We start from the raw sequence: 23,970 nt of genomic DNA on the forward strand, positions 1-23,970 counted from the left end.
ACAATCTCTAGGGTTTACAGAGAGTGGTTCAAAGAGAAAATGTCCAGTGAACGGCAGTTCTGTGGGCAAAAACCCCTTGTTGATACCAGAGGTCAGAGGACAATAGTCAGACTTTATAGTAAGGCAACAGTAACTCCAACAACCACTTGTCACTATCAAGTTTTGCAGTAGAACATCTCTGAATGTTCCTCTGAGATGCACAGCAGAGATGCACAACATGTTGATCATTGAAACAGCTACAGGGGCAGCAGACCACACTGGGTGTCACTCCTGTCAACCAAGAACAGGAAACTAATGCTACGGTTCAAACAGTCTCGTCAAAATTGGACGACAGAAAAACTGGAAAAACGTTACCTGCTCTCATGTGGCTTGATTTCTGTTGTGATGTTCAAATGTGAGGGTCAGAGTTTGGGATAAACTGCATGAATGCATGGATCCATCCTGCCTTGTAGCAAGTGTTCAGGCTGATAGTGACGAAATGGTACCAACAGAACCACTTAAACGTCATTAAAAAGCCACAGCGTAACAGAGTATAGTTGCTGATCATGTTCATCCCTTTATGACCAGTGTATCCATCATTTTTAACACAACTGTGCACCATGTATAAGATCATCATCCCAATCTGGTTTCTTGAACATGACAATGCCTATGCTGACCTTTAAATGACCTCCACAGTCACCAGTTCTCAGTCTGGTAGGGCTCCTCTGGGATGTGGTCGAATAGGAGATTCGAGTCATGGTAAATCTCGAGGCAAAAAGGAGACTAACCCCTTCAATTTTTACTCCACTTTAGTAAAATTCTCAATTCTGATTTTAGAAAAATGAATGTGGACCATACTGAATTGAATTTCTTTGAATCTGAGGCACATTTCCTTTTAGGTTTATAGAATCAAGTTTATAGAATTTGATTCAGATTATTTGACACCAGCTTTAGCTGCTATGACCCTATTTACACGTGCCAATTTCTATTAATTAATTAATTCTCCATGTCAGGCATTTGTGTTAGCAGCAATGCTTACACAATTTTAGAATAACACAACAGACAGCCATTTTTCATTTAATAATCAAATGATCAAGTTAGTATTTAGGGTGAAGTAGTTAAAACAATATATATCATAAAATAAGTTTTAATTCAGTTAATTTTTGCAAAGGTTTGGTCTTTCAATGGAGATGAAAAAAATGACCAAATCTATTTGGCGACAGCTTTGGTGAAGTTTTTGCTTGTTGTATGTTTTTCAGGCAGATCCTTAAGGTGCTATCTCAGTACAGCGCAGATTGTCGAGTGACCATGGTTGCACTCAGAGCCTTGGCCCTGCTGCTCAGATCAGGTATGAATACACCGAAGATCCTTCCTGCTACAGATGGCACTGCAAAAGCCTTATTTGTCATTTAAGACTCTTTAATGTGAGCAAGTTAACCACCTTGTTTTTCTTTCAGTGATTTGTTTGCCTGCACGGTCACACTCCTTTCTACTCTGATGTGTAGCTGAGTGATTTGAGGCTTCTTAGAAATGCAGAGTTTCAGCTAATTCAAGCATTTGCATACCCAGCAACAATGGAACAAATATTTCCTGCTTCTAAAAATGTTTGTATAATCTAATAATAATATCTGTGCTTGTCAGAAGAATTTCACCACTTATCCAACATGCATTCATGAAAAAAAACATTTTCTGATAACATAGCTAACCCATACATTGTAATAAGAGGAGCGGTCAATAGAGTAAAAATTCTGAAATGTTTTTAATCTGCAGGTTTAGGGTTTTTGCTTTTTGTTTGAGCTGGTTGGGTATAAAACAAGACGGGGAGTTTAACGAGAGGCTCGGATAAGATAATCGAAGCAGAAAATAATCTCAGTTTGGTGACTGGCTGCAAACAGATATTCATTGTACTTGACATTTTATCTCTCATACATAGCCAAGATTCCTCTGCTGCTACTGGATGAGGAGGAGGACGTGTTTGGCCTTGTGGTGTACGCCATGAAGGCGTTTCCTACAAGCGAAGAAGTGCAACTCCAAGGCTGCACAGCTCTGCAGCTGCTTCTGGAGGAAGGTGGGTAGATACACACTCCAACCTCGTAGCGTGTGGATTTATTATGAACTTAAATGTGTAGTCTACACTGTCTTTGTGTTTCTAGCTTGGTATGTGTCTTACACTGATCAGTGACACTGCCTGACTTTTATTTTAGAAAAGAGATTAAACTAATTTAACAACTATGCTCTACGTCATGCGAGTGTAATGCTTGTTAAATACAGCGTGCAGTCATTGTCTTTGTGACCTGAGGGTGGTTCCAAGTCGGAATGTGAATGCCTAAAGAAAAGTGAAATAAAGAGCCGCAGCGAGAGTCCTGGGGGGAATGGTATTTAACATTTGCTATTTTAACCCGTTAAATTCTCGAGGAAACACTTTGTAAAGTTGTGCCTTTCCTGTCTTCCTGCTTACGTTTCTTCAGTTGGACTTTCTCGTTCTTATTTGCCTTAGTGATGCAGGCTTCTCTCTTACATCATCATCGTCACTGCTTTTTGGGACACACCTTTCATAAATCTCACTGTGATTTTGCATTTGTGTGTATTTCTTGCAGTGTTTCCAGTCTGTAATGACTTTTTCTGAATTCTTACCAGAATTTGTTTACTTTTAGTCAGTCTACACTTCTTAAGGTACACCTGTTCAGCTACTTATTAATCTAATAATCAATGCAGAAGAGCACACATCCTGCAGTTTCAATCACATAATGTCACCGTATTCAATTACTAATGTGCTAATGTGAGGATGTTGACATGTTAGCTTGTTTATACATATTAATGGAGACATGACAAAAGAGAAACATGGTGCACAGAAGAATAAAACCTTGAATAAAGTTAACAAAAAAAGAAAAAGAACATACAGATACATCTATGTACTTCTATTTTAATGTCGAATGTTACTGAAGATTAGCTTGTGTACATTTGGAACACAACTTTTGGCATATAGTCATCGATGCAGCATGTCTAATTGAGCTTTTTGTTAGCTTCACATTAACATTTTCTTCTGTGTGTTGGTGAACAGCAGCCGTATATCTTTACTGCGTCTGTGTTTGCAGTCAGCGATGAGCACCTTGTGGAGTTTGTGGAGAACCAGGATCACGCTGTGGTTCTGGCAGCTCTCCAGAGGTTTCCGGACTACTGGGAGATGCAGCTGCAGGCTTTAAAAGTGCTGCTTCCTCTGACTCACCCTGGTAAGTCCTGATGACATCACAGTGATCTTTATGATGGCCATAGAGTAAAGAAAAAAAAAACCCGTGTTATTCTTACTGCACAATCCAAAAAAAGTGCTGTGTGTTGGTTCTTATAAAACGTTATGCCTGATCTGTGTAGCTGAGTCTTAGTTTGAATAGAGAGATTTGGTGTAGTTGTCCTTTGTGTGTGGCTGTGTGGTTTCCCTCGGCTAATGTCATCTTCTTTTTGCTTTGCTGAAGTCACAGTGGTAACAAACACAGGTTATGAAACAAGCTCATAAAACCTCGCATGGTCCATTTGTAGATGGACCATCAGACCGTGATGTCACTGCAATGCTTTTTAGGGACTCTTGATTTAATTTCCATTATCCCTCTAATGCCATTAAATAGGAGTAAAATAAGTGTCCTTCTGAGAACTTGTGGGACAGGATAGCCGTGCATGTTTGGAAAGAAAAACATCAAATTGTCATTGTGAGAAAACATAGCAGCTCATTCAGTGAAGACTCTCTGAAGTATATTTCCCAGTCAAACATGTTACGAATGCAGCAGATAATTGAATTGGAGACTTCCTACAGTTCCATGAAATTTATTTTAATTATCAGGATGTGGGAAGTCCGAATCCTGTTTTTAGGATTACAAAGATTGCATTATTATTATTATTATTATTGTTATTTCTTATGGCATCTTCCAAAGAGTTATCCATAATTTAAAATGGTGTGAGTTAGGAGGCCAGAACAGATCGAGGGCATTTGCTGTCCAACTTTATTACGGCCCCTTATCTGTTTAATCTGTAACACCAAGAATTAACGATCATGTATTGTGTCTTATACGGGAAGTCGATATATTTAATTTAAAATGAAAACGATCATCAATGACAATTTACCAAAGGATTTTAAAGTTGATCACTATTTTGGTATTTTCTCTGATATTGATGAGATATTTTACTTTATCTTCAACTTAAAAAGCACTTAACATTAACAGTAGCTTCTAATTGGGATTCCTTTTATTTTGGTCATTGCAATAAACCCAGAGGTTGCACTCTTTAAAAGCAGGCACTCACTGCTGCCTGGAGAGCAAGTTCTGCAAAGATAACACTGTTTAAAAGAGACTTTTGTTATGCTGCCAGGAAGTCCAAGAGAATGGTGGAAAGTACCAGTAACAGTCCGAGTGAGTCAAAAAAAAGGACAGAGAGCTGAAAATAGGAACAAAATATATATTAATGATTAAACTTAAATAATCCTTAACCTGATTAAGTGGAGTCAGCTGCAAATTGTCGTACCTGCTGTAAGGCAGGGGAGATTAGGCAACATCACAAATGAGCCTGGAAGGGCCGTAACTCATTCAGTACCTTTTATAAATATGACTTATAAGTAGATGTACTTTAAGCTACTCCATCTACTACTCTTAGAGTGAAGTGGAAGATGGATCAGCTATGCTCCCATCTCAGCCATTTCAGTTATTCTTGGCTTGTATTGAGAAGCTGCAGTTAATATTTTTGAGAGAGAAATGAACCGATCGCACTTCAGAGATGTTCTCTGAAATACGCAGGACTGTACAGAAGATGGTGCGTTACTTTTATGCATAATCTAATTTTGAGCTGATTCAGATCTGAATGATTTCTGTATGGAATATGTAAAAAAAATTTAAATAATTTTGTTGTTGGTCGAGTATGTAAATCTTATTTATAGCTAGTATGTAAGTGTCTTATACTACTCATTACAGTTTTGTGCTATTTGTAATTCAGCAGTACTCAAAGACTCAGGTGGAGTTGCGTACTTGTCTTTTGCAGGCAGTAACGTGGAGGTGTTGATGTCAGGGGGCACTCGGTGCTACAGCACCATCATCGCTGCCATGGATGCTTTCCCTGAGGTGGAGGAGCTGCAGGAGAAGGCCTGCTGCCTGTTCAAAAGGTTTACTTCAGGTCAGAGCGAGTGGAAAAGGAGAAGAATCATATTTTAATCATATTTTTATGGCCTTCTTCTTCCTCTAATGTAATTTAGTACTGACATTGTTTTTGTGGATGCAGATTTGTTTTGTGCACTTTTGTGTTTCACTTCAAATGCAGAATATTAATTTGTGTATTATCATAGCTGATAAGAGCTATTGAATTGGACTCATAAGACTTTTGAATTACATCCACGTAGACATTTTACATACTATATTATATACTGGTTAATTAGGTAAATTAGTCTTTCAGTAACATTTCTCAGTGATCGCTGAGCTCATTCTCCCACTCACTGTTTTGTTTGCTGTTGTTTTATCAGCAGTTTTTGTGCCTCAATTAAATGGCACAGCTGACGAAAGTGAAAGTAAAAGTAAATGAAGAGTGAGAGCAGAACTAAACAGAGTGGTAACTCAAGCATCTGGAACTTCCACTGTCCCACCTGCCGACTGCAGAAACTCTATCTATCTATCTATCTATCTATCTATCTATCTATCTATCTATCTATCTATCTATCTATCTATCTATCTATCTATCTATCTATCTATCTATCTATCTATCTATCTATCTATCTATCTATCTATCTATCTATCTATCTATCTATCTATCTATCTATCTATCTATCTATCTATCTATCTATCTATCTATCTATCTATCTATCTATCTATCTATCTATCTATCTATCTATCTATCTATCTATCTATCTATCTATCTATCTATCTATCTATCTATCTATCTATCTATCTATCTATCTATCTATCTATCTATCTATCTATCTATCTATCTATCTATCTATCTATCTATCTATCTATCTATCTATCTATCTATCTATCTATCTATCTATCTATCTATCTATCTATCTATCTATCTATCTATCTATCTATCTATCTATCTATCTATCTATCTATCTATCTATCTATCTATCTATCTATCTATCTATCTATCTATCTATCTATCTATCTATCTATCTATCTATCTATCTATCTATCTATCTATCTATCTATCTATCTATCTATCTATCTATCTATCTATCTATCTATCTATCTATCTATCTATCTATCTATCTATCTATCTATCTATCTATCTATCTATCTATCTATCTATCTATCTATCTATCTATCTATCTATCTATCTATCTATCTATCTATCTATCTCAATTTCTGAGCCAACAGTGAACATTATTAAGTATCATTGTTGTTAACTATACAAACTAAATAAAATTAAAAAAACAGTGTTAAATGGGTCCAGCTCTCAGATGTACAGTTAATAAATAACTCATGAATAACACTAGTAATGATAACACTGTTTGTTGAATCCTCACTGTCAACACAGCAGTGTTTGGATTTCATTCGTTCGGATAAACTAACGTGTTTTTTCAGATGACAGATGAAGATTGAGGAGAGTTATCAAAGTAATCAGAGTATTAATTCTGGGTGCTCGGCTTATGGTGTCTTGCAGAGAGTTACAACGACATCCTGGTGAGGAATGGTGTCCACAGAGTCGCAGTCAGAGCCTGTCAGACTTTCCCTAACAACCCCAAGCTGCAAGCCGCTGCTCTGTCCTGCCTGGCTAACCTCAGTGAGGACCCACATTCACAAACTATATTTAATGGACGTGTGATGGTCTTAAACTCAACATCAATATATAGTGATGTTGCACATTTTTTGAAATATTGGAGTTCAGAAGCAGCACATTTTCCATATAACCGTGATGTTTGCTTAGTTATTTCACTAAAGTCTTCAAGCCCTGCATCTGTTTTTAAGCAGATGTAGACGCAGACGAATAACCCAAAGCAGTTGCCAAGCTTTGTGGTAAAAACCAGATGATACTAAAATGCAACTGTCTCTTGACCTTTCTCCATTCTGCAAAAATGACACAGTGATTGACACAGACTTTGTCCTTTTTGTTAGCTGCAACCATCGTGCAGAACAAGGCGGTGGCCGAGCAGGGTCTGGAGGAAGGAGAGGAGGAGGAGAACAGGGGTAACGGGCAGGTGGAGGACATGGAGCTGAGCTGGATGAGGGAATGCTTTACTGCACTGGAGCTCCACGCAGATGAGCCAGATGTTCAGGTCTGTCTAACGTTTGGCTTTCGAGTTTTACATGGTACTCCTGAAGACTTGAACTTATTTAAAAATCACTTGTACCGTCTCAGGAAGCTGCGTGCTGGGCCATTCACAGTCTGTTTCTGCACGGAGCTGCACTGAACCATCTAGAAGAAGAGCAGGATGAAAGGTGACACAGTGACATCTCCACACGTGCGTTCATAGCCGTTGAATCTGTGCGAGAACTGAATGTAATGATGGCGTTTGGGTATTTGCTCCACAGGACTCCTGTTTATAGACAGCTGATGGCGGCCATGCTGCTTCACTTTGCGTCTCCCAATGTGTTTAACGCTGCTACCAGCGCCATCGCCACACTCATCGCAAACAACAGTGAGTCTCACGTTTCCACACGGTGTGCAGAGATGCAGTTATGATCAACATCTGTTTGTTTGTCTGTGCTGAAACTGCCGCCTGCAGCCTGTAATAAAAGCTTATGCTACAGATGCTATGTATATATCTCTATATAATATAAAAACACTGCTGTTTTGGCTGTTGCCACGGTAACCGGTTTGCTTTGTTTGCAGGTAAGATGCGCTCTTTGCTGCTGTCAAGTGGCCTTCATGTGAATTTGGTGGAGATGATGAAGAGACATTCAGACTCAGCCGAGGTTTCCATCAGTGCCTGCAAACTGTTAAACCTGCTGTTCCAGGGAAGGTGCGAACGAAGACGGTTCACATTCTACGATGAAAAAATTCAGACACAGTGAGGAGAGCATTTAGTGTTTCTCACAAGCTTTGAAACTAGTCTCCCTGTATTTGTAGGGCCGCCAGTCTGGATGAGTTGACCATGGCCATGAACCAGATCCTCAGCACCATGAAGTTTCATAACTTTAATCCCGAGGTTCAGCTGGAGGCTCTGCAAGCCAGCTTGGTCTTCCTTTGCCCAGGTACGCTCTTGTTTTCTTTTCTCACTTCCGTTCCCAGCAGCTACGTGTTCTTTGTGTGGTGTTTGTGCGCAGAGGTGACCTGCCAAACAAAAGTTAATGGTCGCACAAGTAAAGTTTTTTTTCCCATCTTCTCCAACAGGGCAGCTTATTTACCGCACTAAGCTTCGTCCCAGAGGAAGATGGAGAATATAATTTATGAGTATTATTTTGACTAGTACTAAGTCACAGTGTAATGTGAAATGAGCTGCTCATAATGAGGAAATTGCATCTATTCGCTAATTTTGCAGCCCTCAGAGCATATCAGCTATTTTTGTTATGGAATTTTGCTACATGTGCTCTTTAATTTAAGGGACTTTTCACATCTGAGAGTCTAAACCACGGTTCCTGTTTTTGTTCTCTTGTGTATATCTGATCCAGTTCATTTTGGTTTCACATTGCAGTTATGCAAAGGCAGTAAGACCTTTATATGACGAACGTGCATGGTTCATTGTATTTGATTGCTTGGCAAACAAGTGTGTATCTATTGTAAGTCCTTTTTGGCAAGTAGCCTGGCTCAGTTTGTATGAATACGAGAAAAAACAATAGACAGATTCTTTGTAATCCTTATGCCCTGTGATATTTAAAAAAAAAAAAACTCTTTCGGTTGTGTCTGAGGGTCCGTGTTTACTCATGTCCTTGTCCTCACTCGTTTCCTTCTCAGACAGGAGTTTAAGGGAGCACGGCAACTCAGTCGCAGATCCCGACATGGCCGACGTGTCTCTGAAGGTCCTGAAAAACCAGTGTGTGGTGGAAGGAGCTCACATCCTCTACCTGGAAGCTCTCAACAGGGTATGGGCAACACACACTTTTTCAACATTTTGAGCATTTTGGTTTTGTTTTGAAATGCCCAATTGGAGATTCTAATCGGGTTTTATTTTTAAGAGATTTTTCTTTCAATAAAGAGAAAATTATTCAGGCTGCAGAGCGCCTGAATGAAACGACAGTTCACCCATTCGTTTTATAAACTGCATCGTAGCCTGTTCTGCAACTAGAAGATCAGAAGGATTGTGATTGCATTTCTGAAAAGATTTAATAACAATAATAGATTGGATTTATATAGCACTTTTCAAGGCACCCAAAGCGCTTTACAATGCCACTATTCACTCACTCTCACATTCACACACTGTTCTCAGTTTTCATATTGGTATGGACGTTGAAAATGTCCGTCTTTATGCTTGAGTGTGGATGATAAACACTGACTGAATCAGCCTCGGAAAAGAGTAAAAACCAGAAAAAAGACACCACATGTCATCGAGGAAGTGAACGTCTGTCAAGTCTAAACAGTCATTTGTCTCATATTTAGTGTTTTATGATAAAGAAGTCGCGACTTCACACAATGACTAATAACTGAATACGTTTTTTGTGCTTCATTATGTTTTAAAAGAACACAAACAGCAAAAACTCTGTTGCCAAAGGCCGTGACATCTGTGGCAGAATAATGTCTGAATAGCAGTTTATTTAACTTAATAATTTGTGCATTTGAAACCCAGAGTGCTAAAGAAGGCATAATCATTCAAAATGAGCATTCAAACAGGGCACTTTTGGCTGTTGTTTTATTTCCAAAGGGTCACCACAGTGGCTTTATCCGTATATTGGATTTATGACGGTTTTTATGCTGGATGTGCTTCCTGACACAAGCCTCCTATTTGTCTGTGTTTAGGATGCGCAGAAAGTACACTAGATTATGGCTTAGGCTGGATTTGTGTCTATTCCTCTTCACAAACTGGGGCTCTTTCACGTTTGAGACAAATATGTTAAGGATAATGTGATTTTTATTTGTTTTACAACCCAAGAAACTTCTCTTAGTCTTAGTAGACTGAGTCCCAGATCATGAACCTGTCTGCTGTTGAGCATTTCAGTGTACTCTAAAGGACAAAAGAGAATAAGAGTAAAGCTCAGATTAATGAAAGTTGTTTTATGTCATTATATATTACACGGTGTGCTAAAATGATATATATCCATTAACTTTTATTCTAATTAATGTTTCATCCATGCCAGTAGTACATAACCACATTTATATTTGTTACTAACGTTCTGCTGATGCAGATGTGTGCAACACTTGAGAAACACTTAATGCAGCATTATCTGTATCAGACGACTATCAGACGACTGTCCAGTCGTCTGATAGGTGAGCCACAGTCTTGTTTAGCCTCCCTGTACTCTAAGCAGGTACAGAGGATGGCTTTATCAATCCTTAATAATAGTTCCCATCCTCTAAGGGGTGAATTTCAGCTTCTTCCCTCAGGACGGAGGTTTCTATTTCCGAGATGCAGGACAAAGCGTTATAAAAATAGCTTTGTCCCCGTTGCTGTCACTGAATTAAATAAGAACTGTTTTTGATTCGAAATATTAAAGTATGTGTCACAGTGAGTTTTATATATTTACTAGGTATGTGTGTTTTTAAAGGGATGTCAAATGCTGTCATTTTTCTGTAAAGCAAATTTACCTTGCCTTTAGGTATAAATAAAGTTACCTTACCTTACCTTACCTTCATTTCGGTCTCTCTTCCCTTTCTATGCATGCACGTGCGTACAGTTCATCAGCAGCTCAGCCATTCAAACATGTGGTTTGAAGGTGCTGTCTGCTCTGGCTGACTGCTCTGGTGCGGTGGATCTTCTGTGCCAGCAGGGGGCGATAGACACAGTGCTGCATACACTACAAATGTTCCCACAGGAACGAGGTACACATTTGTCACTGTAAAAAATGCCAAACTTTCTCTTAACATGATTTGCAGGGAGATCCGGGGTGTAGTTTTTCACTCAGGAATAGCTGAACTAATCCCTTTGTTCACTTCATTAAATCTGTGTTTACTGCCTTTAGCTGCCTGAAGAAAAAAAAACAAAAAACACAAAGCTTTTTCTCAACAGAACTTTATTAAAGGCAAATAACTACACTCGCACTAAATTTCCTGCCCTCTCCAGAGATACACTACTGGGGGCTGACCCTGCTTACCTACGTTGTGTCCAAGAAGAAGCTCTCGAGGATGATCGTACCTGTACTGGCCTCCGTTGTGGTTACCGCTCTCATTCAGTACAGAGAAGACTCTGAGATGCTGCTAAAGGTGACCCAAGTGTTACTACTCTGATATAACGCCATGACGTAATAAACCCGCCCTGTAGTTTCATTAAAAATAAAAAAAATTACATTATTGGGTTGAAGAAAAAAATCTTAGAGCTCCCATTTGAACAGAATGTAAATTACGGAGTTCTTCTTTTCATAATGTTATCTCATCCTATCCTATACGATTAAAGACATAACCAATTTTTTAAAAAAACGCTAATAACCAATTTTTATGTATATTTAAATCCCTACTTTTCACATTTGGATGACAGCTCAGCTAATAGCCATTACACATGCTATGATGTAATTGGTTGCTAGCCGTCTGGATACAGTGATACAGTCACAGAATTGTAGATCTGATCTTAAATCAAGCCTTCAAAGGCAGGATGCTGTGCCCTTTGAGGCTAATTTCTACCCTGTGTGTCTTGTTAAAGGCAGTACTGACAGTGTTGCCCTCGTAAACGTTCTCCTCCTGTCTGGTTTGCAGTGTTTACAGGTGGCATTGAGGATGCTGGACGCCTGTTCAGGAGCAGCTGCTGAACTGCAGAAAGAAGACTTTGACAGGCACATCTTCCAGTGCCTTAGAGAAGAGACTGACCAGAGCATCAGCCCAGTAAGTTAGACCACCGCAGCAACAACAACTGAATGAATTTCTTTAAAATTCAACACACATGTTCACATCCTTGTGATCAGTTTGATCTTAAATGTTTTCTACTAGGCATCATCAGATACAGATATTGATTCCAAATATCTGACCTTTTTTATTTAGACACTTAAACTTGACCAGTAATTTGAAAAAAATTACTTCCTTACTCATGATTATTATTTCCTGTGTTGCAAGATCAAGGGTAATAGTCTCTATCCCAATATCAGGAAGCAGTTGTGTTGAAACACAGGCTACTCTGTGAACACAAATGACCACGCATTACGTTAATCGTTTAAGCCATTGTCTGCTGTTTTAATATTTCCTGTGACATGCTTTCCTAGAAAGCAGACTTGCTGCCCTTTCTGACTCCTAGTCTCTCTGTCTGTCTGCGATCAGCTGCGGAAGTCGGTGTGCCTGGCTCTGTCTAAAATGTGGTGCGACTCAGAGCTGCACTACAGCATGCTGGAAAAGGCCTGCATGGATGGAGATACAACAATGACTGAGTGTCTGATTGAGCTGGGAGCTGACATCAACAAGAAGACCAAAAATGAGTCTCTCATTTACCAGGTCAGAGGTCACGATGGTTTCAGAGTGATTTGACTCGTTCACTCAGTCACACACAGGCATACAGTGCTTTTACCCATGACTAAGCACTTTTATCTGACATTCACACATGCACACTTACTCTCCTATGGATGCATTTTGTCCAAGGATACTTCGACACATGGACCATAAGAGCCGAGGGATTGATGCACAGACCGTCTCATTGGTAGTGACCCGCTCTGCCTGAGCCTCAGTGGTCCCCATTTAATTTTGTCTCAATAGACAGTGGCTCTTCCATTGCTTTAAAGATTAATAACTGTGACTTTGAACCTAGAGGAGACATTCATTTTCCCCAGAGGATGAACCCCACATGTGTATGTCCCAATCATGATCGACGTCGTACATAAGGAGTACCCTGATTTTTCTGACAGGCCTCAGCTTTACTTTTTTGTTCAGCACTACATATTATGTACATCCATCCATCCATCCATCCATCCATCCATCCATCCATCCATCCATCCATCCATTAATCCTCTTCTGTTTCTCCAAAGACACGTCACAGTAGCAGGATATTCTGTCCTTCTCCCATGTTGGAACGCTAGGTGTTCCCAGGCATGACAGGATGTAATCTCTGTAATCTCTCCAGCAATCTGTGGGGCAACCATCAGGTTCTCCTTTCAGTCGGATATTCCTACAAAACCTACAAAGGGAGGTGCCCAGGAGGAATCCTGTCTGTGTGCCTGAACCTTTTCAATTAGCTCATTTTAACACAAAGGAGCAGGAAGTCCACTGTGAGCTCCTTCTGGATGTCCAGGCTCGTCGCCCTTTCTAAAAGGCTGAGCTGATCTTATGGAGGAAACTTTTTTCGGTGACTTGCATTCGTGATATCATTCTTAGAGTAAGGGGTTGAGACATGGATAAGACTGGAGTTACTAAAGAATTTTTTGGTACAGTGTTTGATGATACTTAAGCTTCATTACTAATAATACTAGCACTCATGTGTTTTTCAATTCCCAGTCATGCTCGAATAATCTGTAATAAGACAATCAGTTCAGTCTCGATCATGGCCTGTCTTTTTCAGGTCTGTGAGAGAGGTGGACCTCTGGAACTGGTGGAACTCTTGTTAAGCCGAGGCTGCCACGAGCAGCACCTCCGCAGGGCTCTGGCCGTGAGCGTGAAGAGGGGTGACGGGCCCACAGTCATCCAGTTACTTGGCCGTCTGGGTCTGGACCTCAACAACAATGCCCTGTGCCTGGGCGGCTTCAGGCTAGGCCGTCTGGATGCTGCCTGTCTGAGCCCCCTGCTGGCCGAAAGAAGCAGAACTTCCAGTCTACGCTACAACAACAGTGAGGAAGAACTGCTGAGTTTTTAAATTTTATATCACAATTTTATGTTTGTTTGTTTTTTAGATAAAACAAGGAGTTTGAATGTAATCATTTATATAGAGCCAAATCCCAACAAAGACCACCCCCGCGCTGTCTGCTTAGAGACACTGGTTTTGATGCTTTTTCATTCCACTATGATAAGATCACTTATCTTGACGACATAAAAGCCTGGATATGCTCGCAGGTTATCCAGATGTCATGTGATTCCATGTAGCTGTGCATAATCCACAGCAAGAGAAATATTTGCAGTGTTTTTTTTTAAATATTACTACCTAAGGGAATAAGTATAAAGTGAAAAGTAGCAGCACTCGCACAGAACCATAACAGAACCATAACAACATATCTGACACACTAAGGATGCTCTCTGTTCTTGGAAACTCTGATGAGGATTTTATTGGATGATGGGAAAAAAGCTGCAGAGGAAATCGATTCAATTAGCAGCTCTAATTTGAATATCTTTGTGTCTTCAAGCTAAGGGCACGAGTCTGGCAAAGTACATCCAGTTTCTCCAGAGGTCCAAAAGTGTGAGCTGTCCCCCTCGGTCAGTGACTGACCCATGTTTGACCTCTGGCTACATTTCTGATGAGAGCGACGACTCCAGCTTCAGCTTTACCTCTTTGGAAGACGGCCTGTTTTTCAACGATGACATGGAGAGTGATGGTAAAGGGATGCTGATTTTCACCTGCCTTTCTTAAAGAGGGCATTTCAGCTTCATATTCTTGAACTCTGTAGCTATATAACACTGTAGCTTCTCCCATTCCCACTGCCCATAACCTAGTTTTGTCTGATTAGTGCTCCTCATAAACCAGAGTTGTCAACAACATTGTGTGTGGGCTGCTGTGCTCACAGCCAGAGTTTTGTGCCTGGGTTATCTATTCCAGTAACATTATACAGAGCCAAGAGTAGAAAATATTATCCTAATATTATCTAAAACGGACTTGGAGCACTACTTGTACTTCTCTTTTAGATAACTTCCAGCACGGGCAACAAACAAGACACGTAACTGACACTTGATTATTAGATTTGCATGCTGTTCAGAGAGACTGTATAATTCTAACATTGCTCTAAGTAGCAGTAATCGGTTGCACTGTAGTGGCATTGTTCTCCAGCAGCGTTGTTGTTTTCTCAGAACTACAGCTGAACATTCTGTACATGGAAATCCTTCATTTTCCACTGCCAGAGTAATTCATTGTACATGTATGTTTTTACTTGCGATTAGACTCGGCCTATTTGTAGTGAAGTGGCGGTGTCTCAGTGACCCATTCGTTCAGTTTGCAGTGACCTTTTGCCTCAAAAGGAGGTCTCACATGGACTCGATTAAGAACTACACATTAAAAGCACATCTGTAAATGATCACCAGTGTCTCACACTATGAGCACATGGGCATGTTTAATGAATGCATGGAGTGTGCTGCTTTGTTCCCTGACAGTTTAAGATGCAACAAGCTAATATGGTTCAGTCAAACAATTTCAATCTTTCATGTGATTCAGGGGCAGCACACAGAAACAGCTCTGTATAGCATTATTGTTACTTTAACCTTCAGATCAATCTATCGACCTTGAAGGAGAGGTCAGAGGTCAAATGTGACATTATATTTTGGATATTTATACAATACTATTACAGTAAAATGCACACCACACTTGTAAGAATTACAGTTTCTTAGAAACCTTTTTTGAGCTACAGTGTCTGCAGACAGAACGAGACACAAACCCGACCAAAAACATAACCTCCTTGGTGACAGCAGCAAGAGAATACGGCTTCTAGTTGGCAACAATTTCATATCGCATGACGATTGGTACCCTGTAAAAACGATTAGGGTTCAAATATACTGCAAGTGTATTGAATAAGCACTCATGTTTTACTGCGTGTATCTTTTTTTATAGGAAGCGATTCGCTGTCTGGCGCTCTTTCTCCAAAGCCGTACAACAATTCATCAGAGGAGCTGAGGGGGGAATCCTTAAGGAGGAAGCAGGGCCGCCGCAGACATGCCAGCGCAGAGGTAAGAGCTGTTAAAAGACATTTGGTATTTTATGCTTTGGCCCTAAAATTTAACTTGTCATCGCCGTTTTTTTTTGTTTTTTTTAATCGCTTTTTAAAGTATGATCCTAAAGTTCCATTACAGTTTAAACACTCAAGAGAATCCTTGTAACATAATATTAGAAACATCAGGTTCCACATAGTTCAAGTATGGTTCCCACACCTTAAAGAATTGATCTGTTTTTGAATGCAATATACATGTAAGATATTCCAGTGGCACTAAATCCAACACTACTCTTTTCCAACCTTTAATAGTTGGTACTTTTTCATAAATCCATTGGAGTAGTATATTCTTCCTTGCCGCATAGGTGAGAACACAGTACAATCTCCTATTATTCTTGGATATTAATCGCCGGCTGGGGAGGCCCAGTATGAGAGACAGAGGGTCCATCTCCAATTCACAACCGAAAATCTTCTCCATTTCAGATAGCACATTAGACCAATATTCTTGCAATTTCAAACATGACCAGAAGCTGTGAGTTAGGGTACCAATTACTGTCTTACATTTAAGGCACATGGGTGAAAGGGTAGGATTATATTGATGTCTGCGAAACATAGATATGTGCATTCTATGTATAATTTTTAACTGTATTGCTTTGGTATGATTACAAACTGATATTGATTTGGCGTAACTCCAGACATCTTCCCACTCCTCATCATCAATTACTATACCTAATTCCTTTTCCCATTTGCCTTTAAGCCTCTGTGACGTCCCTGAGAGTACAGAATATAAAGCCTTATAAAATATCTTCACAGGTACCTCTTTGTCTGTTAAAAATAATAATTTTTCAACAGGAGAGACTTCATGACTCTCACTAAAGTTAGTACTATGCAAAATATAATGCCTTATCTGTAAGTAACGGAAAAAGTCATGCTTGGGGAGAGAATATTTCTCAACCATTTGGTCAAATGGCATAACTACATTATCGGAGAATAAGACCCTCAGTCTCTGAATTCCTTTGTTCTTCCATTCCTTAAATCCTATATCAAACATCCCCGGTTGAAAGTCAAGATTATTCACAATAGGAGTAAACATAGATGTTAGCTTCAACCTTTCCTCAATTCGACATACTGACCGCCAGGCCTTAAGTGTATTAAGTGTGACTGGATTATCACAGCTCAATCTAATATCTTTAAAGTTCTTGAAAAACAATAGGTCCCTTAATGGATACTTTGAAAGAGAGGTTTCAATCCCCAACCAGATAGAGTGTGAATTATTTGTGACCCAGTCATGAATATAACTCATGTGAGTACTCAATTGATATGTTCTAATATTTGGTAAATCTAGACCTCCTACTGAACCTGGGAGCTGCAGTGTAGCCATCTTAAGTTTTGGTCTACGTTTGCTCCATATAAAAGAGCTTAGCCAACTATTCAGATCCTTCATCACTCTATTTGAAAATATAACCGGAATCATTTGGACAGGATATAACAATCGAGGTAAAATATTCATCTTAATCAAAGCTATACGTCCTAGCCAAGAAACAGGTAGGGAATTCCATCTCTCCAAATCTTGCTTTACCTTCTCGAACAGAGGGGAAAAATTTGCTTTATACATTTCTTTAAATTCTGGAGTTATAAATATCCCTAAGTATACAAAACCTGTGGGGGACCATTTGAAGGGGAAAGAAAACGGTCTAGTTGGCACTGAATTAAAGCTCCCAATTGGCATAGCCTCTGACTTAGTCAAATTTACTTTATAGCCAGAAAATTGACTAAATGTATCAATAATGTTAAGTAAAGCCGGTACTGATGTCTCTGGATCAGAAATAAATATTAAAACATCGTCTGCATATAAACTGATCTTATGCTCATAATCGATTTGCAAACCCCGTACATCAGATGTCGTCCTTATAGCCTCGGCTAATGGTTCGATAGCCATGGCAAACAAAAGAGGTGACAGTGGGCAGCCTTGCCTCGTTCCTCTATACAATGGGAAACTATCTGATTTCAATCCATTAGACAAGATGGACGCCTGGGGATTATCATACAAAATTTTTACCCACTTAATGAAATTATCACCAAGACTGAATTTATTTAAAGTATAAAATAAGTAGGTCCATTCTATCCGGTCGAAAGCCTTTTCAGCATCCAGAGAGAGCACCAAACCGCCTATGTTCCTTTGCTGAGCAGCCTGAATTAGATTGAGAAGGCGTCTGACATTATTACGAGAATTACGGCCTTTTATAAAGCCTGTTTGATCTTCTTTAATAATTACAGGCAAAAGAATTTCGAGTCGAGTAGCTAATATTTTAGAAAGTATCTTCCGGTCCACATTTAGAAGAGCTATCGGTCTATAAGAGGAGCAAGACTCTGCGCACTTCCCCTTCTTCAAAATAAGAGAGATATTAGCTTCCCTTAGAGTCTGAGGTAATCTATTATGCAAGAACGAGTAATTAAACATATTAAGTAACGGGTCTATTAACAGCTCACTAAATTCTTTATAGAATTCACTACAAAAACCATCAGGTCCTGGGGCTTTGCCGTTCTTTAAAGTTTTTATAGCATTTAGTACTTCCTCTCTAGAAATGGGAGCATTAAGGGTAGTCTATTGTTTATTTGTTATAGTAGGCAGACTAAGCCTGGAAAAGAAATCCTCCATTAATTCCAGTGCATTAACTGATTGTTCAGATGTATATAGTCTACAATAAAATTCTTTAAAAATGCTATTTATAGTTTTACTATCATATACGCGCTCATTCTGAGCATCACAAATAACTGTAATAAATTGTGTTTGAGATCTTTTCTTGATAAGGCATGCCAAGTATTTTCCAGGTTTGTTTCCATGTTCATAAAATCTTTGTCTAGTAAACGTAAGGTTAAGCTCTTCATCTTGCGTAAAAAGGCTATCTAAAGTTGATCTGACTGCAGATATCTCTTGTAGTAAAGCTGGGGTTGGGGAGTCAGCATAAGTCCTTTCTTTTGTTTTAAGTTCTACCACTGTAATGGAACTGAGCTGTTTTTGTTTTTTTTTGTTTGTTTGTTTTTTGTGTGTTTAGTTATCAGTTTGTTTGTTTTATGTTTGTTTGTCTGTTTGTTTATTTTTTTGGTTTTGAATTGTACACTGTATTATGTTATGTAATTATGTACTATTTGTGAAAATAAAAGGGAAAAAGGGAAAAAAAAAGAAAAAAAAGAAAAAGTATGATCCTAAAAATGTCTTTTCTTGGACTCTGAGATTTACTTCCCTAAGCAGTCCCTTCTTTTGTAACAGTCTCTGCTATAACTCTGATATGAAGCTTTCTTGTGCTCGTATGTCCAGAGTGGTCAGACTGAGACTGAGCACACTGAGCCTCTTCGCAGAAGATATGGACGGAATAGCTCGAGTCAGAAAGGTATCTGAAAAATCTGATCTGTGATCTTTGATATTTGTCTCTCCTTTGTTTTTCTTCTTTGCCTCTTCTTTTCTTCGATAACTGATCCTGTTTTTAATGATATAAAATCATACATGGACAACAGCAACTTATTCCATGAATTCATCTTATTTTTTTGGATAACACTTCCGTTTGTGACACTAAGATATCCACATTTGAAAGGATGCTGGAAGCATGTACACCTCCTTCTTAAAGACATCACGTAAAATAAGGAATATTCAAAATTTAACAATGCTTGTTTTTGTAAATGAGATTCTTAAAGACTGTGGCAGCTTTGAATTGTAAAAACTGGCTCCATATCCTGGAATGCCGTTTAATTTGAACTTAATACACGCTGTCCTTAGGTGCCCGCTTTACCACAGTAGCCTCAGACACTGTGGACGTTTGCTAAACTCGACACTGTTCTGAGAAACACAGTAACACGCAATAACGATAGCATCAGTTCTAACCCACCACTTGAAGAGCAACAGTCCCACGAGCTTATGGTCTTAGTCACGAAATGTCGTGAAGGGACTGCCCCCGTCATCACTGACCAAAGATTATTTCTGTAACTATAAAACCACAGCGTGCTGCTGCTATGTTTTGTGTTGCAGCAGTTTGTCTTTCACACGCTGTTGTGTTTTTGTTTGTCCACACTGTAAAAGACTTACTGAGTGCAATGGTGGCGCTGTGACAGGTCAACAGGCATGACTCCTGGTCCACACCTAGCTACTTTTTTCAAGTGTGTTTTTCCAGCTCTCTATCATACCTGAAGTGGATCTGGTGCTCTTGTGTATTGGTTTTAATTGGATAAAAGGTATCTAAGTAATGAAACTATTGCTTTTGCTCTTGTTATCGCCTTGTCAGTGCTGGGGTCTGCCGAGAACTCTGCTGCTCTGCCGAAAGAGAAAGAGAGGATCCACCTGCTGGACTTATCTGGGAATGAGCTGGACTCCCTGTCCTGTCTCAACGATGGCTTTGTCCAGCAGCAGCTGTGGCATATCCACCGTCTGGACCTGAGCTATAATTGTCTGCTCAAGTTTCCCTCTGAACTCTGCTTGGTAAGGTCTGCATTCGATCTGCACTAATAAAAAGAACTAAAAGATAAAAATATGGGCTACATTTTTTTTTTCTTTCTGTTTTTTGACTCAGAGTTTGAAGAATTTGACTCGACTAGACCTGCAGGGGAATCAGCTCCAGTCGCTGCCACAGGAGCTGCTGTCTCTGCCCTCGCTGAGCATGCTGAACGCCTCTCGTAACTGCGTTGGCCCCCAGCTGACCTTTGACCCTGCTGTTACCTGTCCATCACTGAAGCAGCTCAACCTTTCATTCAACAAAATCACCACATTCCCTTTCGAGCTGGGCCGCAACCTGCATACGCTGGAGGAGCTTTATATGGAAGGGTAGGGTTTTTAAGGAAATTGATAGTTTTACATCAAACAATCTTATCGTGGATCCACAAACGTCATTTGCAGAATTGTAAAGACGATTTTTTCTTTTCTTTTCAGAAACTGTATCACTGAGCTGTGCACAGCTCTTTGTCTGCCTGAGATTAAGTTGCTTGATGTGAGCAAGAACAGCGTGGAGAATATTTCTGCAGATTTCCTGAGCAGCTGCCCCAAACTGGAAACCTTTAATGTCTCTATGAACAAACTCCGTGAGTATTACCAACTGACTGATAAATTCCACACTAATTCTTTCACCATCAGTTCAGTCTGGGTAGTATTTTACTATCTAAACATACAGTGAAAAAAGAGCTTCATGCTACAGGTTTCATCAGACGTTTTTAATTTAGAGTTATTCAAGAATGATTGATTTGTATTTATATCATATTTTTTAAAGTAGAAACATTATTTTGTGTTCTCCAGGTTCCCTGTCCCGTCTGCCAGCTAAGGTTATGACACTAAAACTTGCAAACAATAGCTTTGCATCAATCCCCGAGGCTGTACTTGAACTTCCAGTGTAAGCCAGATCCTCACCTTCTGTTCTTATATTTTAATTCAAAAGTTCTATCAGTAATAAAATTGTAAAAAGCCTCAAAGATTCTGATTCTCTACTTGCACGATCCGTCCTGTTAGGTTACGGTCAGTCGATATGAGAACCAACAGCATCGTTGTCCTGCCTGGCCCGGCGTCCTGGGTGTCCAGCATCATCAGAGAGCTGATGTTCAGTCAGAACTGCATACAGACTCTGGATCTCAGTGGACCTATCCACAAATGGACCAGACTGGAGAAACTCCACCTAAGTGCCAATAGGCTCACTGAGGTAAAAGAGAGCGTATACAGCACTTTCTAGAATGTAAACAACACATTGTTGTAAAGGGTTGTCTTTGAGGGTTGTGCTGTTTGCATTCAGATCCCCCCCCAGATTGGCTTGTTGGAAGGCCTGACTTCCCTGGATGTGAGTCATAACACTAACCTGCGCTCATTCCCAGATGAAATGGGAAAACTGAGCAGACTGTGGGACCTGCCACTAGATGGCCTTCAGCTGCAGCTGGATCTCAAACTCATTGGCAGCAAGACAAAAGACATAGTCAGGTCAGGCGGGGTTGACATTCTGCTGCTTTTTTTGTTTGTTTGTTTGTTTGTTTTTTATGTTATCTTGTATAAAGAACCATATATACTCTCCTGTCAGGTTCCTTCAGCAGCGGCTGAAGAAGGCGGTGCCATACTATCGGATGAAGCTCATCGTGGTGGGGAACGCAGGAAGTGGAAAGACCAGCCTGATCCAGCAGCTGATGAAGCTAAAACGCTCTCAGCTGAACTCAAAACAGACGTCTTTTGGCATTGACGTCCGCGACTGGACTGTCAGGGAAAGAGACAAGAAGAAAATGGTGTTGAATGTCTGGGACTTTTCAGGTTGGCCCTCTTGTAAAATCTGAAAAGATAAATTGACATTTGGATATCTTATTACACCAGCTGTGATTTTGAGGCCCTACCCGTATGTTTACCCCACAGGTGGAGAGGAGTTCAGTGGTTCTCACCCTCACTTCCTGACGTCCAGAGCTCTTTACCTGGTAGTTTACAACATCAGCAAGGGAACTAGTCAAGTGGATGCTCTCAAACCTTGGCTCTTCAACATCAAAGTAAATCTAGTCATAAGAAATAAAAGTCTGTGAACTTGTAATCATTCTCCTGGCCTGATCTGATCTGAGTCTGCAGTAGGGCAGCATTTACAGTGGGGCAAAAAAGTATTTAGTCAGCCACCGATTGTGCAAGTTCCCCCACCTAAAATGATGACAGAGGTCAGTAATTTGCACCAGAGGTACACTTCAACTGTGAGAGACAGAATGTGAAAAAAAAATCCATGAATCCACATGGTAGGATTTGTAAAGAATTTATTCGTAAATCAGGGTGGAAAATAAGTATTTGGTCAATAACAAAAATACAACTCAATACTTTGTAACATAACCTTTGTTGGCAATAACAGAGGTCAAACGTTTACTATAGGTCTTTACCAGGTTTGCACACACAGTAGCTGGTATTTTGGCCCATTCCTCCATGCAGATCTTCTCGAGAGCAGTGATGTTTTGGGGCTGTCACCGAGCAACACGGACTTTCAACTCCCGCCACAGATTTTCTATGGGGTTGAGGTCTGGAGACTGGCTAGGCCACTCCAGGACTTTCAAATGCTTCTTACGGAGCCACTCCTTTGTTGCCCGGGCGGTGTGTTTTGGATCATTGTCATGTTGGAAGACCCAGCCTCGTTTCATCTTCAAAGTTCTCACTGATGGAAGGAGGTTTTGGCTCAAAATCTCACGATACATGGCCCCATTCATTCTGTCCTTAACACGGATCAGTCGTCCTGTCCCCTTGGCAGAAAAACAGCCCCATAGCATGATGTTTCCACCCCCATGCTTCACAGTAGGTATGGTGTTCTTGGGATGCAACTCAGTATTCTTCTTCCTCCAAACACGACGAGTTGAGTTTATACCAAAAAGTTCTACTTTGGTTTCATCTGACCACATGACATTCTCCCAATCCTCTGCTGTATCATCCATGTGCTCTCTGGCAAACTTCAGACGGGCCTGGACATGCACTGGCTTCAGCAGCGGGACATGTCTGGCACTGCGGGATTTGATTCCCTGCCGTTGTAGTGTGTTACTGATGGTGACCTTTGTTACTTTGGTCCCAGCTCTCTGCAGGTCATTCACCAGGTCCCCCCGTGTGGTTCTGGGATCTTTGCTCACCGTTCTCATGATCATTTTGACCCCACGGGATGAGATCTTGCGTGGAGCCCCAGATCGAGGGAGATTATCAGTGGTCTTGTATGTCTTCCATTTTCTGATGATTGCTCCCACAGTTGATTTTTTCACACCAAGCTGCTTGCCTATTGTAGATTCACTCTTCCCAGTCTGGTGCAGGTCTACAATACTTTTCCTGGTGTCCTTCGAAAGCTCTTTGGTCTTGGCCATGGCGGAGTTTGGAGTCTGACTGTTTGAGGCTGTGGACAGGTGTCTTTTATACAGATGATGAGTTCAAACAGGTGCCATTCATACAGGTAACGAGTGGGGGACAGAAAAGCTTCTTACAGAAGACGTTACAGGTCTGTGAGAGCCAGAGATTTTCCATGTTTGAGGTGACCAAATACTTATTTTCCACCCTGATTTACGAATAAATTCTTTACAAATCCTACCATGTGAATTCATGGATTTTTTTTTCACATTCTGTCTCTCACAGTTGAAGTGTACCTCTGGTGCAAATTACTGACCTCTGTCATCATTTTAAGTGGGGGAACTTGCACAATCAGTGGCTGACTAAATACTT

The 23,970-nt window shown here is 40.1% G+C and overlaps 1 protein-coding gene across 3 annotated transcripts in view; it reads left to right on the forward strand.

The window, feature by feature from the left end:
• The window catches only part of lrrk2 (leucine-rich repeat kinase 2), a 36,823-nt gene that overhangs the window by 2,365 nt on the left and 10,488 nt on the right, over positions 1 to 23,970 (forward strand). For all 3 annotated transcript variants that reach the window (XM_085412950.1, XM_085412949.1, XM_085412948.1), the window contains exons 4-30: positions 1,239 to 1,327; positions 1,913 to 2,047; positions 3,075 to 3,209; positions 4,999 to 5,130; positions 6,610 to 6,729; positions 7,062 to 7,222; positions 7,306 to 7,385; positions 7,479 to 7,585; positions 7,780 to 7,909; positions 8,017 to 8,141; positions 8,842 to 8,969; positions 10,716 to 10,860; positions 11,102 to 11,241; positions 11,728 to 11,853; positions 12,283 to 12,453; positions 13,511 to 13,775; positions 14,286 to 14,474; positions 15,698 to 15,813; positions 19,114 to 19,186; positions 20,072 to 20,265; positions 20,357 to 20,607; positions 20,713 to 20,861; positions 21,073 to 21,166; positions 21,283 to 21,469; positions 21,560 to 21,741; positions 21,839 to 22,062; positions 22,162 to 22,289. In XM_085412950.1, coding sequence (XP_085269076.1) covers positions 1,239 to 1,327; positions 1,913 to 2,047; positions 3,075 to 3,209; positions 4,999 to 5,130; positions 6,610 to 6,729; positions 7,062 to 7,222; positions 7,306 to 7,385; positions 7,479 to 7,585; positions 7,780 to 7,909; positions 8,017 to 8,141; positions 8,842 to 8,969; positions 10,716 to 10,860; positions 11,102 to 11,241; positions 11,728 to 11,853; positions 12,283 to 12,453; positions 13,511 to 13,775; positions 14,286 to 14,474; positions 15,698 to 15,813; positions 19,114 to 19,186; positions 20,072 to 20,265; positions 20,357 to 20,607; positions 20,713 to 20,861; positions 21,073 to 21,166; positions 21,283 to 21,469; positions 21,560 to 21,741; positions 21,839 to 22,062; positions 22,162 to 22,289 — 3,976 coding nt within the window. The remainder of the gene's footprint in view (positions 1 to 1,238; positions 1,328 to 1,912; positions 2,048 to 3,074; positions 3,210 to 4,998; positions 5,131 to 6,609; positions 6,730 to 7,061; positions 7,223 to 7,305; positions 7,386 to 7,478; positions 7,586 to 7,779; positions 7,910 to 8,016; positions 8,142 to 8,841; positions 8,970 to 10,715; positions 10,861 to 11,101; positions 11,242 to 11,727; positions 11,854 to 12,282; positions 12,454 to 13,510; positions 13,776 to 14,285; positions 14,475 to 15,697; positions 15,814 to 19,113; positions 19,187 to 20,071; positions 20,266 to 20,356; positions 20,608 to 20,712; positions 20,862 to 21,072; positions 21,167 to 21,282; positions 21,470 to 21,559; positions 21,742 to 21,838; positions 22,063 to 22,161; positions 22,290 to 23,970) is intronic.

This window comes from Rhamphochromis longiceps, linkage group LG7, assembly GCF_057381845.1.
Source record: "Rhamphochromis longiceps isolate RC_006_pf linkage group LG7, R_longiceps_female_GT1.1, whole genome shotgun sequence".
Classification (NCBI taxonomy): domain Eukaryota; kingdom Metazoa; phylum Chordata; class Actinopteri; order Cichliformes; family Cichlidae; genus Rhamphochromis; species Rhamphochromis longiceps.